Source organism: Leopardus geoffroyi, chromosome D3 (assembly GCF_018350155.1).
Source record: "Leopardus geoffroyi isolate Oge1 chromosome D3, O.geoffroyi_Oge1_pat1.0, whole genome shotgun sequence".
In the NCBI taxonomy this organism is placed as follows: domain Eukaryota; kingdom Metazoa; phylum Chordata; class Mammalia; order Carnivora; family Felidae; genus Leopardus; species Leopardus geoffroyi.
The window spans coordinates 22708604-22726219 of NC_059339.1; the positions used below are offsets into that span (position 1 = coordinate 22708604).

The 17616-nt window shown below is 51.3% G+C and overlaps 1 protein-coding gene across 1 annotated transcript; it reads left to right on the top strand.

Moving 5' to 3' along the window:
- Positions 1–9764: 9764 nt before the first annotated feature.
- RNF215 (ring finger protein 215) lies at positions 9765–16875 on the top strand. Its single transcript, XM_045458358.1, has 9 exons — positions 9765–10148; positions 10383–10526; positions 11003–11074; positions 11155–11240; positions 11700–11856; positions 15279–15398; positions 15478–15621; positions 15869–15971; positions 16060–16875. Exons 1-9 carry the CDS (start codon positions 9864–9866, stop codon positions 16080–16082), a joined length of 1134 nt encoding a protein of 377 aa, XP_045314314.1. The 5' UTR covers positions 9765–9863; the 3' UTR covers positions 16083–16875.
- The last annotated feature ends 741 nt before the right edge of the window (positions 16876–17616 follow it).

The following is a 17616-nucleotide window of genomic DNA, read 5'->3' on the forward strand; positions in this document are numbered from 1 at the left end:
TTCTTATTTCTTCCCCCCATGATATTCTTGCCATTCAGATCTTTTTTTTTTTTTTTTTTTACTTTTTTTTTTTCAACGTTTATTTATTTTTGGGACAGAGAGAGACAGAGCATGAACGGGGGAGGGGCAGAGAGAGAGGGAGACACAGAATCGGAAACAGGCTCCAGGCTCTGAGCCATCAGCCCAGAGCCCGACGCAGGGCTCGAACTCACAGACAGCGAGATTGTGACCTGGCTGAAGTCGGACGCTCAACCGACTGCGCCACCCAGGCGCCCCTCTTGCCATTCAGATCTTAACACACACACCACCTCTCAGAGAGGCCTTTCCTCCCTTGGTACTGAAACTGAAGTAGTCCCCAGCAACCCACCCCCCATGCTATTTTATCTCCTTCATATGGCACTAACCGTGGCCTGAAATTACCCTGCTTGTATATGTGGTGATGGTTTCCTATCTATTCGGAAGGGCAGGAGCCATTGCTGGTCCTGGTCACTGTTCCATGTCCAGTGCCTAGAACCCAGCAGGCGCTCCATATCCATTTGTGGGCAGGACCCAGCACTCACTCTGTCCCCCAAGGGCTGGGCCCAGGGAAGGAGCAGACCCCTGGCCACCCCTCCTTTGGTAGCCCTTCCTCCCCCTGACACCACAGTTAAGATGCTGCTACTCTGTACCTCTGACCCTGCCCTGTGTGATCTTTGGAAAGTCACCACTCCTTTCTGGGCATCCAGGGGAGGGGAGGGAGAGGGCAATGTAACTAGACAAATTTTTTAAAATCTGCTTTTTTTTTAATGTTAATTTATTTTTGAGAGAGAGAGAGAGAGAGAGAGCGAGCACGAGTGGGGGAGAGGCAGAGAGAGAAGGCACCAGAGGATCTGAAGTGGGCTCTGTGCTGACAGACCGACGCAGGGCTTGAACCCATGACCCGTGAGATCATGACCTGAGCCGAAGTTGGATGTTGAACCTACTGAGCCGCCCAGATGCCCCGACAGTCTAAGAATTTTCTAAGAAAATTTGTTACTTGTCCCGGAGCTCATGCCTATTAAGTAAAAGGACCTCAAGGATCTCTGAGGTCTGAAGATGCAGCCCCCAGCCTAGCCCTCTCTTGTTGCCACTGGTCCTGAAAGCTCCCATGGGGGTGGGGGCGGGGCGCACTCCCCTCAGCTAGGCATTGCCTTCCTGAAGGCCCTTTTTGAAAACAGCAGAGTGCAGCACAGGGCCCCAGCGTGGTCCCCGGGGACTAGCCTGCCTCCTGGTGGCAGCTTGATTACATTGGCCCTCTTCCATCCCGGGAGGGTACTCCTGGGTGGCAGACACACATTCTGGATATGGACTTGCCTTCCCTGCCCTTCATCCTACTTCCAGCATCGCTCACGGAATGCTTTGTCCATTTTTATGCACAGCCTGGCATCACATTGAAGAATTCATTTCACAGCAAAGGAAGAGCAGCCATGGGCTTGTGCCCGTGGAATTCACCGGCCGGCCTTACCACATATTCTATTACTGGTGTTGGTTCTAAAACATTTCACTGGCCCAACCCTGTCCCACTTGGGGGAACACATGCCATGCCTCACACTTCTGTTAACAGCTTCATTTCTTCCTAGGTCCCTGCAACTTAAGGGGGTGAAGGAGATAGGGTGCATTGGGGCCTCCTCCACACAGTTCACAGCCCAGCCCAGGGCTAGGAAACCTTGTAACCCAAGACACAAGCCATTTGGAATGACAGCATGTTCTGGTGAAAGCCTCCCCCAGCTCCAAAGTGTTTGGTCCAACTGTATTTTACTTTACAGTTGGAGACACGAGCCAAGAAAAGGGAAGTGGCTTGCTCAGAAGAACATGGCAGAAAGAGTGACAGCCCTGTCCCTGCCAGCTCCCCACCCAGCCCCAGAAGTGAAGCAAGCTAGGATCTGAGGAACTTGGCTCCTCTGGAGTGGCCCACAGGGCTGAGCATCCTGTTTGTCCCTCCCTGAGAGCAGGGAAGCCCGAGGTACGGCACCAGGTCTAGCTGCCTGCCTCTTCTCCCAGCTGGGATCCCTTCCTTCCCTGTTGGGTCCTCTAGTCTCCTCCTCTTCAGATGCTGTGATCCCAAGCAGGACCTCTCCTGGCATTCATTCCCTGCAGTCAGTCTCCTGACCTTTGCTGCCTTGTCCCTGGGCTGATACTCCCTCCAGCAGTAGCTCCCATCTTCACTGCCCCTCTACCTGCCCCCCACCCCAACCCACCACACACAACAGCAGAGGGGCCCTAGTTGGGCTGGGCTATACCCTGCCACGTTTACAAGCACTTGTCTCTTCGAGGGTAACTAAAGGTTACCAGTGGGAGGACAGACCACAGAGGAACTCTGATTACTCACCAAGTTTCCAAGGGTGCTCAGGCTCCCACTGAGGGAAAGCCAGGATATGTATATTCGTGGGGAAGCAGAAACTTGTTCCAGGCTGGTGACAGATACAGGCAAGGTTCTGTGCCTGGTTTGTGTATGTGCATTAAGGGGGCAGTGAGGACCCCTTGCCCGGGTGGGCAGGATGGGGGTTAGGGAGCAAGTAGTGGGAATGGGGATAGGCAGACAGTGGAGCCAGCAGCCTGGCTGATTACAGGGTGTGTCCTTGCAACCCTGTCATTGGGGCTGACAGATGGGCTGGGACATCCACAGAACTGGAGAAACAAGACTGTCAGTGGACACCAAGGAGACTGCACAGTGCATTTTGCAAATTATGGAGAATGCTTTTTTAAAAAAAATATTTATTTACTTTTGAGAGAGAGAGCGATAGAGAGAGCATGCACACAAGTGGGAGAGGGGCAGAGAGAGAGAATCCCAAGGAGGCTCTGCACTGTCAGCACAGAGCCCCATGTGGGGCTCGAACTCACACACTGTGAGATCATGACCAGAGTTGAAATTAAGAGTTGGGCACTCAACCGACTGAGCCACCCAGGCCCCCCAAGAATGATTTCTTGGACGTATGAAAGAATGTTAGTAACCTACGCAAAGAAATAAAGAATGATATAATGAACACTGATGTGATTTAAAAAGCGGAATACTCCTGGGTGCCCTTCCCCAATTATATCCCACAGGTGAACTGAAGTTTGTGTTTCTCATTCCCTTGATTTTCTCTATAGTTATGTTACAGATGAATTTATCTCTTAAAAATATAGTCAGTCTTGCGTGTTTCTTCTTTAATTGAAGTGAAATTCACATAACATAAAATTAACAATTTTAGAGTTAAGAAAAAGTCTAGTGGTACTTCGTACATTCACAATGTGGTGCAGCCAGCACCTCTATCTAGTTCCAAAACATTTTCATCACCCCGGAAAGAAACCTTATACCCGTTAAGCAGTTACTTACCATTTCCTCTACCTGCCCCCTGACCCAGTCACCAATCAGCTTTCTGTCTCTACAAATTTATCTATTCTGGATATATCATACAATATCTAGGCCTTTTGTGTGGGGGTTATTTCACTTAGCATAACGTTTTCAAGCTTCAACCATATGGTAGCATGGGTCAATACTTCATTCCTATTTATGGCTAAATAATATTCTATTATATGGACATATCAAAATTTATCCATCAATCAATGGACATTTCAGTTGTTTCCACCTTTCAATCACTGTGAATAACGCTGCTATGAACATTGGTGTACAAATCTCTGTTCGAGTCCTTGCCTTCATTTATTTGGGATATATACCCACAAGTAGAATTGCTGGATAATATAGTAATTTTACGTTTAATTTTTTAAGGAACCATCATATTATTTTCCATAGCAGCTGTACCATTTTACATTCCCATTGTTGATCCATTTTGAGTTAATTTTTGTATATAGCGTGAGGCGGGAGTCCAATTTCATTCTTTTGCATGTAGCTGTCCAGTTGTCCCAGCACCATTTGTTAAAGAGACTATTCTTTCCCTTATTGAATAGTCTTGGCACCCTTATTGCAAATCAGTTGGCCAGAGATGTCTGGGTATATTTCTGGACTGGCAATTGTATTCCATTGATCTATGGATCGCTTTATGCCAGTACCACACTGTTTTGATTACTGTGCTTTGTAGTATATTTTTAAATTGGGAAGTGTGTGTCCTCTAAATTTGTTCTCTTCTTTTTCTTTTTAATGTTTATTTACTTATTTGGGAGGTGGGGAGAGAGAGAGAGAGAGTGAGAGAGAGAGAGAGAGAGAGAGAGAATGAATACTCCAAGCAGGCTCCACGCTGTCAATGCAGTCTGTCATGGGGCTTAAACTCACAAACCGTGAGATCATGACCTAAGCCCAAATCAAGAGTCAGATGCCCTGGCACAAAAACAGACACATAGACCAATGGAATAGAATAGAAACCCCAGAACTAGACCCACAAACATATGGCCAACTCATCTTTGACAAAGCAGGAAAGAACATCCAATGGAAAAAAGACAGTCTCTTTAACAAATGGTGCTGGGAGAACTGGACAGCAACATGCAGAAGGTTGAAACTAGACCACGTTCTCACACCATTCACAAAAATAAACTCAAAATGGATAAAGGACCTGAATGTGAGACAGGAAACCATCAAAACCCTAGAGGAGAAAGCAGGAAAAGACCTCTCTGACCTCAGCCGTAGCAATCTCTTACTCGACACATCCCCAAACGCAAGGGAATTAAAAGCAAAAGTGAATTACTGGGACCTTATGAAGATAAAAAGCTTCCGCACAGCAAAGGAAACAACCAACAAAACTAAAAGGCAACCAACGGAATGGGAAAAGATATTTGCAAATGACATATCGGACAAAGGGCTAGTATTCAAAATCTGTAAAGAGCTCACCAAACTCCACACCCGAAAAACAAATAACCCAGTGAAGAAATGGGCAGAAAACATGAATAGACACTTCTCTAAAGAAGACATCTGGATGGCCAACAGGCACATGAAAAGATGTTCAACGTCACTCCTCATCAGGGAAATACAAATCAAAACCACACTCAGGTATCACCTCACGCCAGTCAGAGTGGCCAAAATGAACAAATCAGGAGACTCTAGATGCTGGAGAGGATGTGGAGAAACGGGAACCCTCTTGCACTGTTGGTGGGAATGCAAATTGGTGCAGCCGCTCTGGAAAGCAGTGTGGAGGTTCCTCAGAAAATTAAAAATAGACCTACCCTATGACCCAGCAATAGCACTGCTAGGAATTTACCCAAGGGATACAGGAGTACTGATGCATAGGGGCACTTGTACCCCAATGTTTATAGCAGCACTTTCAACAATAGCCAAATTATGGAAAGAGCCTAAATGTCCATCAACTGATGAATGGATAAAGAAATTGTGGTTTATATACACAATGGAATACTACGTGGCAATGAGAAAAAATGAAATATGGCCTTTTGTAGCAACGTGGATGGAACTGGAGAGTGTGATGCTAAGTGAAATAAGCCATACAGAGAAAGACAGATACCATATGGTTTCACTCTTATGTGGATCCTGAGAAACTTAACAGAAACCCATGGGGGAGGGGAAGGAAAAAAAAAAAAAGAGGTTAGAGTGGGAGAGAGCCAAAGCATAAGAGACTGTTAACAACTGAGAACAAACTGAGAGTTGATGGGGGGTGGGTGGGAGGAGAGGGTGGGTGATGGGTATTGAGGAGGGCACCTTTTGGGATGAGCACTGGGTGTTGTATGGAAACCAATTTGACAATAAATTTCATATATTAAAAAAAAAAAAAAAAAAAAGAGTCAGATGCCCAACCACCAAGCCATCCAGGCATCCCTGTTCCTTTTTTTCAATATGGGGTATTCAGGGCTCCTTGCAATTCCATATGAATTTTAGGATGAGTTTTCCATGTCTTCAAAAAAAGGTCATTAGGATTTCAATAGGGATTGCATTGAATCTGCACATTAATTTGGGTAGTTGGGCCATCTTAACAATATTAAGTCTGCCAACCCATTAACATGGATGTCTCTCCATTTATTTAGGTCTTCTTTAATTTATTTCAGGAATGTTTTGTAGTTTTCAATGCACGTTTTTCAGCTCCTTGCCTAAGCTTATTCCCAGGTAATTTAATTTTTTATGGAAACTATCACAAATAGAATCGTTACCTTAATGTTCTTTTAAAATCTTTCATTGCTGGTGTGGAAATACACAACTGATTTTTGTGTGTTGATCTTATACATTCTGACTTTTCTTTTTTTTTTTTTTAATTTTTTTTTTCAACGTTTATTTATTTTTGGGACAGAGAGAGACAGAGCATGAACGGGGGAGGGGCAGAGAGAGAGGGAGACACAGAATCGGAAACAGGCTCCAGGATCTGAGCCATCAGCCCAGAGCCTGACGCGGGGCTCGAACTCCCGGACCGTGAGATCGTGACCTGGCTGAAGTCGGACGCTTAACCGACTGCGCCACCCAGGGGCCCCACATTCTGACTTTTCTTAAAAGTTTATTTTGAGAGAGAGAGCATGTGCAAGCAGGGGAGGGGCAGAGAGAGAGAGAGGGAGAGGGAGAATCCCAAGCAGGCTCCATGCTGTCAGCCTGGAGTCCAGTGAGGGGCTCCATCTCACAAATCAGGAGATCACGACCTGAGCCGAAATCAAGAGTCGGGTGCTTAACCCACTGAGCCACCCAGGCGCCCTTAAATCCTGATGTTTTGGGGCTTAAATGATATTATTTGAAGACTTGCTTTTTGTGCCAAGCATTCTATTAGAATTGTCCATGATGATACACACAACTAATACACTTGTTTTTCTCTGTTGCGTGGTATTTTACATAAGAAGATACTACAGTTTATCTCTTCTCCTAGTGATGACGAGTCAGGCTATTTTAGTCTTTTACTATTCAAGCGGGGCTGCTCTGCATATACCCAGGGAATGGTTCTCACCTGGGACTGTACATTAGAGTCATCTGGAGTACAAGTCTTTTGTCATTACCAGCAACAAGGCCCTACCTCCCAAGATTCTGTTGATTTGGAGTAGGGTTTGGGCAGCATTTTTAAGAAGATCCTTAGATGATTCTAATGTTCAGTCTGTGTTGGGAACCACTACTCTAGAGTGTATACCTAGGAGTGGGATTCCTGGGAGTGTACATTTTCAGTTTGATTTGATGTAAAATCGTTGCCAACTGTATGGTACTGTTACGCCCAGAATTCGTGATCCCCAAATACTGCCAGGGAGCCGAGTCCGATGTAAAAGCAAAAGAGCCTTTATTCGAGCTAGCTCAAGCTCAATCCCCTACCTGCACCGACGCAGTGGTGAGACACCAGGGAGAGAGAGCGAGTTCCAAAAGCACAAAGGTTTTATTGGGGCCTAGGGGCAGTTGGTGAGGTAATGGCTATGGCCTCAGCCGATTGGCTGGGGAAGGGTCTGAGTCCTGTTAGGCAGGTGGGGGAGGGGGTTGCTCAAGGGGAGGAGGTGTGGTCAAGGTGAAGGTCACAGAACAAGATGGAGTCGGCCCGCCCTTTCAGTACAACCGAGCCATACCACCCTCAATAGTACAGATTCCATTATTCCACATCCCTACCAACCCATGACATGTCAGATTTAAAATTTTTGCCAGTTGATCTCTCGTGTGATCTTGACTTGTATTTTCCTGATTACTGATGACGTTGAGCACCTTGTTATATCTATTGACCATTCTTGTTGCTCTTTTGTCAATTGCCTATGCGTACCTCAGGCCCTTAACCATCTATCCATTTGTACATTCTGCAGAGGAATCCTTTGGTTGCAAACACCTTCTCCCAGTTTGTGTTTTCTCCTGCCATTTTATTACAAGGTTCTGATTAACAGAAGTTTGTCATTTTAGGGGTGCCTGGGTGGCTCAGTTGGTTAAGCGTCAAACTTTGGCTCAGGCCATGATCTCACGGTTTGTGAGTCCGAGCCTTGGGTCGGGCTCTGTGCTGACAGCTCAGAGCCTGGAGACTGCTTCGGATTCTGTGTCTCCCCCTCTCTCTGCCCCCTCCCCTGCTCACACTCTGTGTCTCTCTGTCTCTCAATAATAAATAAATGTTTAAAAATAAATAAATAAATAAATAAATAAATAAACAAACATTAAAATAAAATTTAGAAGTTTGTCATTTTATTGTAGATGCACTTTTTCAATCTTTTCCTTTATAATCTGTTTTTACATTGTAAAAAATCTCTCCTGGGGCGCCTGGGTGGCGCAGTCGGTTAAGCGTCCGACTTCAGCCAGGTCACGATCTCGCGGTCCGGGAGTTCGAGCCCCGCATTGGGCTCTGGGCTGATGGCTCAGAGCCTGGAGCCTGTTTCCGATTCTGTGTCTCCCTCTCTCTCTGCCCCTCCCCCGTTCATGCTCTGTCTCTCTCTGTCCCAAAAATAAACGTTGAAAAAAAAAAATTAAAAAAAAAAAAATCTCTCCTGACCTTGAAGGAAATACGATAGCCTTTTATATTTCTTTCCTAAAATGTTTGAAGTATTACTTTTCATATTTAGATCTTTAATTCATACTGAATTGATTTTTTTGTGTATGATGCGCAGAAGAGGTCCAATTTCATTTCTTTTCCTTATGGTAAACTCATTTTCTTAGCACGATTTGCCAAACAGTGATCATACTGGCCCTCCCCACTCCCCCCAACTGCAGCACTTCCTCTGACATAGCCACATTTTAGGTATGGAGGCCAGTTTCTGGCTTCTCTGTTGGATGCCTGCTTGTCTGTCTTTGGACTTACATCGGACTGTCTTATTCTCTCCATCTTATTCTTCAGGGGCATCTTGACAGTTCATCATCGGTGGTTTTATGGGTGTTCACTATAAAATTCTTTCAAATTTTCTGTATATTTGAAAATGTTCAAAATAAAATACTGGGGAAAGAGTGTTGTGGCTTATCTGGCCTTTGCCCTTTTATCAAGATACAGTTTTTATTTTTAAAAAATTATTTATATTTGAGAGAGAGAGAGGGAGGAGACAGAGAATGCCAAGCAGGCTCTGTGCTGCCAGCGCAGAGCCAGACATGGGGTTGGAACTCACAAACCATGAGATCACACTCAGCCAAAATCAAGAGTAGGAAGCTCAACAGACTGAGCCACCCAGGCGCTCCAGGATACAATTTTTAAAAGGTTCAGATTTCAGACGAGGTAGTTTCCAGCAGCCACAACCTTTGGGAGAAAAGGATGAGTTTTAGGACGTGTGGACCTCTCACATTCCTTTAGGCATCAGAAATTGTTAGAGACGAGGCAGTGCCGCTCTAATATCGCGCTCATTTTACTACCCAGGAAAGTGACCTGCCTGAAGACCCAGCCTGTGGGAACCACTGAGGAGCTGTGTCTGCCCTGCTTTGTCTAGGCAAGCACCCCGAGCCCCTTTCTCAGCCCTTTCAGGACCCTTCCCCCATCTTCTTCCCACGCCAATGTCTGGTTCTCTGTCTCCTGGAGCTTGGTCTGGAGGAGAGATAGAAACCCAGGAAGGAGGGGGTTGTGACTTGACCAAGGCCACACCGTATGACCGTGTAACCGTTAAGGCTGGCGCACAGCAAGGGCTGTCCCTTGTTCTTGCCCTTCTGGAGCCCTCATCGTGCCTCCGCCTCCCCTTGCGACCAACTTTTTCCCTCGGTCTCCCCTGCTCTGGTCTCGGGAGGTCTGACAACGGCCACAGGCGGTGACCGCTAACTCTCTTACTTCCCACCTCTGCACAGACCTCTACCCGGGCTCCGCCCCATTCCTGCCTCCGCGGCCGCCGGCGCCTGAATTCTCCGCCGCCACCAGGGGGTGCGCGCGGCCCAGTCTGAGCGCTGGCGTCGCAAAGAACCACCCCCCATCCTGGCGCCCCGCCCCGCCCCGTCCGGCCCCGCCCCCGCCCCCCCGGCGCCCCGCCCCGTCCGGCCGCGGCCTCGTTCCTTACGTTCCCCACCCCCTCGCCCCCCAGCGCCCCGGACCCCCGGCTCCCGTCTCGTCTGCTCGCAGGGTCCGGCCATGGGCCCCGCCGCTCGCCCCGTTCTGAGGTCGCCCCCGCCGCCTCCTCCGCCGCCGCCGTCGCCACTGCTACTGCTGCTGCCCCTGCTGCCGCTCTGGCTGGGCCTGGCGGGACCCGGCGCCGCGGCGGACGGCAGCGAGCCTGCGGCCAGGGCGGGGCGGGGCGGGGCCCGCGCCGTGAGGGTGGACGTGAGGCTGCCGCGGCAGGACGCTCTGATCCTGGAGGGCGTCAGGATTGGCCCCGAAGCCGACCCAGCACCCACGCTGGGCGGTCGCCTGCTGCTGGTGAGCGCAGCCGAGCCATCTGGCTCCGCACCCAGATCTGGCCTTCATCCTGGACCAAGCCCTAGCAGTGCAGCGCCCCCTCCCCAGGCTGCCCAGGCCCCAGATTCCGGCTTCCAAACCCCGAGATCCAGATGCTCTCCCCTTCAAACTCGCTTCCAAACCCTGGCCTTGAATCCTCCGTGTGTCCCCTCTTCTTCCCCCTCCTCCCTCTGCCCATGGTCCTTTGCCCCACAGATGGACATCGTGGATGCTGAGCAGGAGGTGCCGGTAGAAGGCTGGATTGCAGTGGCATACGTGGGCAAGGAGCAGGCGGCCCAGTTCCACCAGGAGAGTCAGGGCAGCGGCCCGCAGGCCTATCCTAAGGCCCTGGTTCAGCAGGTGCAGAGGGTGTAGGTGGCAAAGGGGGCTGGAGGAAGGGGTTTCAAGGCATCTGCTAGAGCCAGACTACCATGTGGGCCCCTAAGGAGCTTCCAGAGAAACCCTGGGCCTGGGTGAGGCAAAGGCCCCCAGTTTGTAGAATTGAGTCAGTGGAAGCAGGGAGGTGGGAGGAGGCCAGAGAGTCAGGAAACTTCATCAGGCTCTGAGAGTATCAGATGGGGAGTTCCTGCCCAGGGTCTGGGGGCAGGCCCTTCCTGCTAGGACCAGGGAAGGCACAGAATCATTGGAGTCCCACAGAGCATCTGGGGGAATGGCAGGAGGAATAAGAGTTTCTGCCCTTGACCTCAAAGAGTGTACAGCCAGTCTGTTCAGAGGAAACACCTGGTGCAGAGCCAGCAACTAAGAACCCTGTCGTGGGTGGTGAGGCAGGTGTGTGGGCAGGGTGCCTGCTAGCTTCTGCCTTTGTCCCCTTGCAGATGCAGAGGGCGCTCTTCCTGGGAGCCTCTGCCCTGCTCCTCCTCATCTTGAACCACAACGTGGTCCGAGAGGTAAACGTGTTCAGGCAGTGGGGGTGTGCAGGCCAGGGAAGAGGGGACCAAGGCCAGCTGACCTTCTTGTCCATTAACAGCTAGACATATCGCAGCTTCTGCTCAGACCAGTGATTGTCCTCCATTATTCCTCCAATGTCACCAAGCTACTGGAGGCACTGCTGCAGTGAGTTGGGGTTTGGGTTCCAAAGGACTGGGCCTGGGAGCCTGGGTACTGAGGGGTCCCTGAATCTGCCATGGTTCAGAGGTCTCAGGACCAGGGATTTTCTTGTTGACCTTAAAGCTATAGTCTCTTAGTCTGAAAAATGGGTGAGGGGACTAAAAGAAGATACCAAGGCCTGGAACAAAGAGACAGCTCTAGGGACAGAGGGGAATTGGCTCTAGCAAGGAGGAAGCTGGATTCCTGATTGACGGGTTCTTTCTGGGACTTGCAGGCCTCCCTGGCCTGGCTGATACAAGAACTGGAAAAACCAATAGCCAGGAAGGACCTAGAAGCCAAAGCAGAAGGGCTGTGGGAGGATACTTGGGGGTATCCTTTTTTTTTCTACAAGGCTGGGGTGGATGGGTCTGGGCCTCTCCTCCCAAGAGTCCTTCCGTCTGGCCCCTCTGTGGCTTTCCCTTCCAGGAGGACCCAGGCCACAGCTGAGATCACCAGCGGAGAGTCCCTGTCAGCCAATATCGAGTGGAAGCTGACCCTGTGGACCACCTGTGGCCTCTCCAAGGATGGCTACGGAGGATGGCAGGACTTGGTGTGCCTGGGAGGCAGTCGGGCCCAGGAGCAGGTGGGTGCCTGGGGGGAGGAGACTCAGGTGGGGCCGCACACATGCCTTGTCTCAGATCCTGTGGCCTCTCCTCGCCTTGGTGACCAGGAGCACTTCTTCCACCTCCCAGGGCTGAAATGAGTGTTCATTGATATGGTGGGTGCTCCGTGCAGTGCCTGACCAGGGTCATGCACAGTGTCAACTACTATTGTCATGTTATTCTCCCGCTCAGAAGCCCTCTTTGGCTGCCGATTGCCTACAGAATAAAGCTCAGACTCCTTAGTCTGGCTTTCACAGCGCTCCTAATTACTCACCTATCCTTTATTTTCTAGCTTTCTCCTTATATTCTGCATCCTGTGCCATTTACTGGCCTTCACACATACCCTGGTTTCCTGCCGCTAGGCCTTGCCCATGCCTGCTCTTTTTCTCCGTCTCCATATGTCTCTGTCTGCCTGCTTTCTTTGGAAAGTTTCCCTCACAACCTCCGCTCACTGTTCCTCTCTCCTTCTTCCAAATCACAGCAGTGCCTTGTCAAGCCCTTCACAGGGTTCTTAGGACAGGCCATCCTGTATATGTGTTGGGGAATGGGTGTCTTCTGAAGCCTGGGGCTATGTCTTACTTATCTCTGGATTTCTCAATGCTGGGCATCAAGAGGGTTCAAAGGTATTCCATCCATAAGCATTTCTCGAGTCCCTACTCTTTGCAGGGCAGGCGTGTCCTGGTCTCCTGGTGGGCAGCCTCCGGTAGATGTTGGTGGATGTGGACCATGCGGGGCAACTTCAAGTCAGGCAGACTTGCAATTTTAGCTGAGTGATCTCAGGCTGTGTGTTTAACTTCTCTGGTCTCATATCCCTCGCTTGTGAACCAAGGCCAGCACACAGCCACAGGGTTGTCAGGGAGTCGTGTACATAAAGCTCGCAGTGGGCATGGAGCAGATGGGCAGGTGCTGCTACCCTGAATATCTTCACTGTTAGAAGTTCCTGAATGAGTTAGCAGTCATCAGATAACTTTTGAGATCTTAGGACACTTAGGGCTCCATGAGAAGGGCTGTGGAGGGTCCAAAAGACCTGAGACACCTGGGCTCTGACCTGAAGGGCTCAAAGATGAGCAGGGCTCTCTCACACAAAAAGGCCTCTGCAGTTCAGCCCAGCTTGTGGTATTTACTGTTTGAGCAGCAGGAACTGAACCACAGTTCTGTGAAGGGAAGGAGCAGCCACTGGGACTGGTAGAATGGAAGGGCTTTCTGGAAGAAAAGGGAGCCCCACCGTATTTCCCCCTGGAGGGCAGCCCACTCAGACCTGTGGGTGGGGCAGACATTTGGTGAAGGGCTGTCAGATGAGAGGAAGTGCCTATAGAAAGACTGGAGATAGGGAAGGGGCAGGCTGGGCAAGGGGCCTGGAGCTGGGAATGTACGCAGTCTTCAGGTCAGTCTGGCTGGTACAGAGGGCAAAGCTGAACAGCCATGCTGCTGGCCACGGTGGACCCATACAATTGTGGGCTAGCCATGATAGCTGAGGAATCTTCAGGGTGGCTGAAGCCAGCTCTCAGCCCCAACCCCAGGGCCTAGTCACCATCCTTCCAGCTTCAAAATCCAGAGCTACAGCACCCGTGTATCAGAAAGGTCAGATGAACCACTCCCTTACTGCTCGGATGGACAGACCCTGCCCTCCCTCCTCACCTGGGCGTCCCTAAGATGGGCTGAGCCTGGGGAGGCTGGTCTCCAGCCTGCAGCAGAGCTCCAAGGCGGCCATGCCCTCCACCCACCCAGTGCTCACAGGCTGCTCCAAAGCCTGGAAGTCCAGGTTCCACCCTGGAGAGCTTACATTGCAATGGCCATGGAGTCCTGCCACGTGTCAGTCTGGCTCAGCAGGGTAGCTCCAGCCCTGGGCTCCAGCCCTGGGCCCCATCCGGGGAGGAGATAGGCCATGGCTGTCCCTCTGCTGGGTTGAGCACCGAGCTGATGGTGGGCATCGGCCCTTGGGACACAGCACATGCATCTGAGCTCAGCCTAAGGCGCTGGGGAAAGCTTCCTGGAGCAGGTGCACAAGGGAGACAGGGACACAAAGACCACAGGGGAGAGGGTGAGGAGTGGGAAGCTGGGGCTCACTGACATCTCTTGATAATGGTCTCTTGGGTGCCACCACTGAGCAAGATTAACATCTTGTGACACTAGTGACACCGAGCCTTATCCAGAGTGGTGTTCTCTTTTGGTAGCAAATCATTTCTCGGCCTCTCTCCCCCAACATGATGATAGTTGAACTTCATTGTTGGCTGAGGAAGAACATGATGGCAGAAAGCTACTAGGAATGCAGAAAGCTTTTAAATGAATGCTTTCATTCCTCCTAACATATCCAAAGACCCTGTGAAAAGGTGAGCCTGTGTGGGTGAGCTGGCTGGAGTTTGCTTACTCTGCTGCATCATTTCCTGAGCCAGCTGTTTTGTAGTCAAAGTCCAGCTGCCACATTGCTGTGGGGGGAGTTCAGTCAAAGTCACTGTGTGCCCCAGAACTCTGAGGCCCTCAGGGGACTCTCAAAGGCTGAGGCAGGTCAGATGTGGTTCCCTCCCACCAGCGGGACCACCAAGGGCGGCGGCAAGGAAGTACACACTAAAGAGTGTGAGGAGGGCTTGGCTGGGCAGGGGGAGGCAAGTGGGAGCATTTGCTTAGCCCTGGTGGTCAGGGAGAGCTCGGGAGCAAGGGACTTCCAAAGGCATTAGCCAAGGGAAGGGGTAAGGAAGAACAGGGAACATGAGAAGAAGCAAGGAACAGAGTGGGTGGAAGATCTAGGGCCTTGTCAGAGGGCTGCTAGAGGAGTTTGGGTTTTCTCCTGAGGGTGGGGGGCAGGGGGTGGGGGCATTGCAGGGAAGAGTGTCCAGCAGGGGTCCTCCATGATCAGTTTGCAGGTGAGATCCTTGTGGCTGTAGGAAATGGGCTAATGAGGCTTGAGCAGGTCACCCAAGGAGTGGAGGGGTGGGACGGAGGGAAGGGATGCATGAGACTCCTAAGCGTGAAGCCACAGGGGACCATGTGAATGTTCTGCCCACACGGAAGTGGGTAAGTGATGGCGCTCAAGAAAGTAGACCAGGAGAAGTGTGGGTTAGGGATTGGGATGGGAAGGTGAGCTGGGGAGGGGCTGGGGAGTCTGTAAGGCTGCCAGAGAGAAGCTTCCAAGTATGCAAAACATACTGAGTTTGTTGCCCAAGAGAGGCCTGGGCTGGGGACACATGTGGGTCCCCTCAGCTGCTGGACGAGGAGTTGTGTAGACAGCCAGGGGCAGACCCTGGGAGCACACAGATGGGAGGAACAGAGGCTTCAGAAGAGGAAGCCAGGAGCCTGCAGGGACACAGTGCCAACGGACCTTACCTGCCTGGTCCTTTGAGTGGATTTACTGTGGGAAGAGTGTGGAGTGGCCCCAGGACCCCTGACACTCTACTCCCCTCTCCAGAAGCCCCTGCAGCAGCTGTGGAACGCCATCCTGCTGGTGGCCATGCTCCTGTGCACAGGCCTTGTGGTCCAGGCCCAGCGGCAGGCGTCAAGGCAGAGCCAGCGGGAGCCCGGAGGCCAGGTGAGAGCCAGCTCCTGGGAGCCCCGGTGCCCCCAGACCTCCAACCTACCCTTTAACTGTGTCTGCCCTCCCCCAACAGGTAGATCTGTTCAAGCGCCGCGTGGTGCGGAGACTGGCATCCCTCAAGACCCGGCGCTGCCGTCTGGGTAGGGCAGCACAGGGGCCCCCAGAGCCTGGTGCTGAGACTTGCGCCGTGTGTTTGGACTACTTCTGCAACAAGCAGGTTAGTGCCCTGGGCAGAGGCCAGCCATCAGCTGACCCATGATGTCTCTCACTCCACTCCTGAGAGACCCCAGAACCATTCCGACCGGGCCCTTATGCTCCCAGCCCCCGCTATAATTAGGAAAGCAGAATGGTGGGCGGGGGATAGGCCACAGGATTTTCATCATTTCCCCAGCTCAGGTGGGGGCCAGGCATCCCCACTTGGAGGCTTGACTCTGGGGCCTGAACTCTTGCCTCACCCCCTGCAGTGGCTCCGGGTGCTGCCCTGTAAGCATGAGTTTCACCGTGACTGCGTGGACCCCTGGCTGATGCTCCAGCAGACCTGCCCTCTGTGCAAATTCAATGTGCTGGGTAAGCACCAAGGGTGGGGACCCTTGGCTGGCTATATACCTGCTTCCCACCTGACCCTTCCCTCCTGTTTTTTCCTCCTCTCCTGCAGGGAACCGCTACTCAGATGATTAGCTGCCGCAGCTGGGTCTCTGCATGTGGGCAAGGGACCCTCCCGCCTGCACCCTGGCCCTAGGCCTGGGCTCGTGGAACACAACAGCAGATGGACGGGAAGCTCTGCCGGTGGGAGGAAGGATAGGGGCCTCCCCTCCTGGGGGGCAAGGCACCCCATCATATTTGTACTGGGAAGGAGGGACCACAGCCCCCAGTTAAGGATGCAGGGTCTGGACCTGCCAGTCAAGAGGGAGAAGCCACTTTGGGGCCCTTCTCTGCCATCCTGGCGTGTCTGTGTCTGCCCTCCCCACAGACAGATCCCATGACCCTGGGTGGGAACCCTGGAAAGAGGGTGTGGGGCAGCGCAGCTGTTCCCAGGGCTCTGGCAGCTCTCTGACCTGCCTGTCCAGGTATCCCTGGGGGCTGAGGCTGCAGTGGCTGGCCAGGCTTTATGCTTATTTATTGGGGTTTGGGTTGTGGGAGGAGCTGTCCAGCCTTGGGGACACCTCTTGGTCAAGGCTGTGATGGTCAACCCAGAGAGGCCCCTCCACTGATACTGCCCTCAGCCCTTGGACACTGGGAGCTATGAGTGCTACTGCCTGTCCAGCGGGGTTCCCTTCCCAGGCCTGGCTGGGATCAGAGGCCTCAAGAGCCATCAAGTCCTGTGCTTCTTGGCTGGGCTATAGGTTGCCGCCCAGGATACTTGAAGCTGCAGGATAAATGTGGTGCATCTTTTAGGGGCAGCCGGTTTTTTTAGATTTGGGGTAGGGGGGAGGTTTAATATTGAAGTAAACATGGATATATTTTAACATAAGCTATCAGATTTGTGTGGATGTTTTTTTTTTGTTTTTTTTTTTTTTTTTTTCAACGTTTATTTATTTTTGGGACAGAGAGAGACACAGCATGAACGGGGGAGGGGCAGAGAGAGAGGGAGACACAGAATCGGAAACAGGCTCCAGGCTCTGAGCCATCAGCCCAGAGCCCGACGCGGGGCTCGAACTCACAGAGTGCGAGATCGTGACCTGGCTGAAGTCGGAGGCTTAACCGACTGCGCCACCCAGGTGCCCCTGTGTGGATATTTTAAGACAGAAGAGTCACTTTGGGCTCTACTGTGTGGGAGGTGGATTCTAAAATGGGCCCCAAGATCTCCCAGCCCTCCTGAACATCCCCTGTTATAAACCTGCAACTATGAGTCTAATGGATTTAATTCCCGTGATTAGGTTATGTTATATGGCACAGTTGACTTTAAGGTAGAGAAAGTATCCAAGAGGGCCTAACCTAACACGAGAGCCCATTAGAAGCAGAGAGTTTTTTCTAGTTGATGGAAGAAGAAGTCAAAAGTTGAAGCAGGAAGGGCATTCAATGCATGAGAAATTCTCTGTTGCTGACTTAAAGACAGAGGGGGCCACTTGGCAAGGAAGACAGCCTCTAAGAGCTAAGAGTGGCCCCTGCTGCCAGTGGCCAGCAAAGAAGTGGACCTCAGTCCTATAGCTGCAAGAATCGGAATTCCTCCAACAATCAGAATGAGCCTAGGAATGGGTTCTTTCCCAGAGCT

Bases quoted from the DNA above. Each gene is read 5' to 3' on its own strand.
- RNF215 (XM_045458358.1), top strand. From the start codon at position 9,864: ATGGGCCCCGCCGCTCGCCCCGTTCTGAGGTCGCCCCCGCCGCCTCCT. The intron at 11,075-11,154 runs GTAAACGTGTTC...GTCCATTAACAG, and splicing joins ACCACAACGTGGTCCGAGAG to CTAGACATATCGCAGCTTCT. The intron at 11,241-11,699 runs GTGAGTTGGGGT...TTTCCCTTCCAG, and splicing joins CTACTGGAGGCACTGCTGCA to GAGGACCCAGGCCACAGCTG.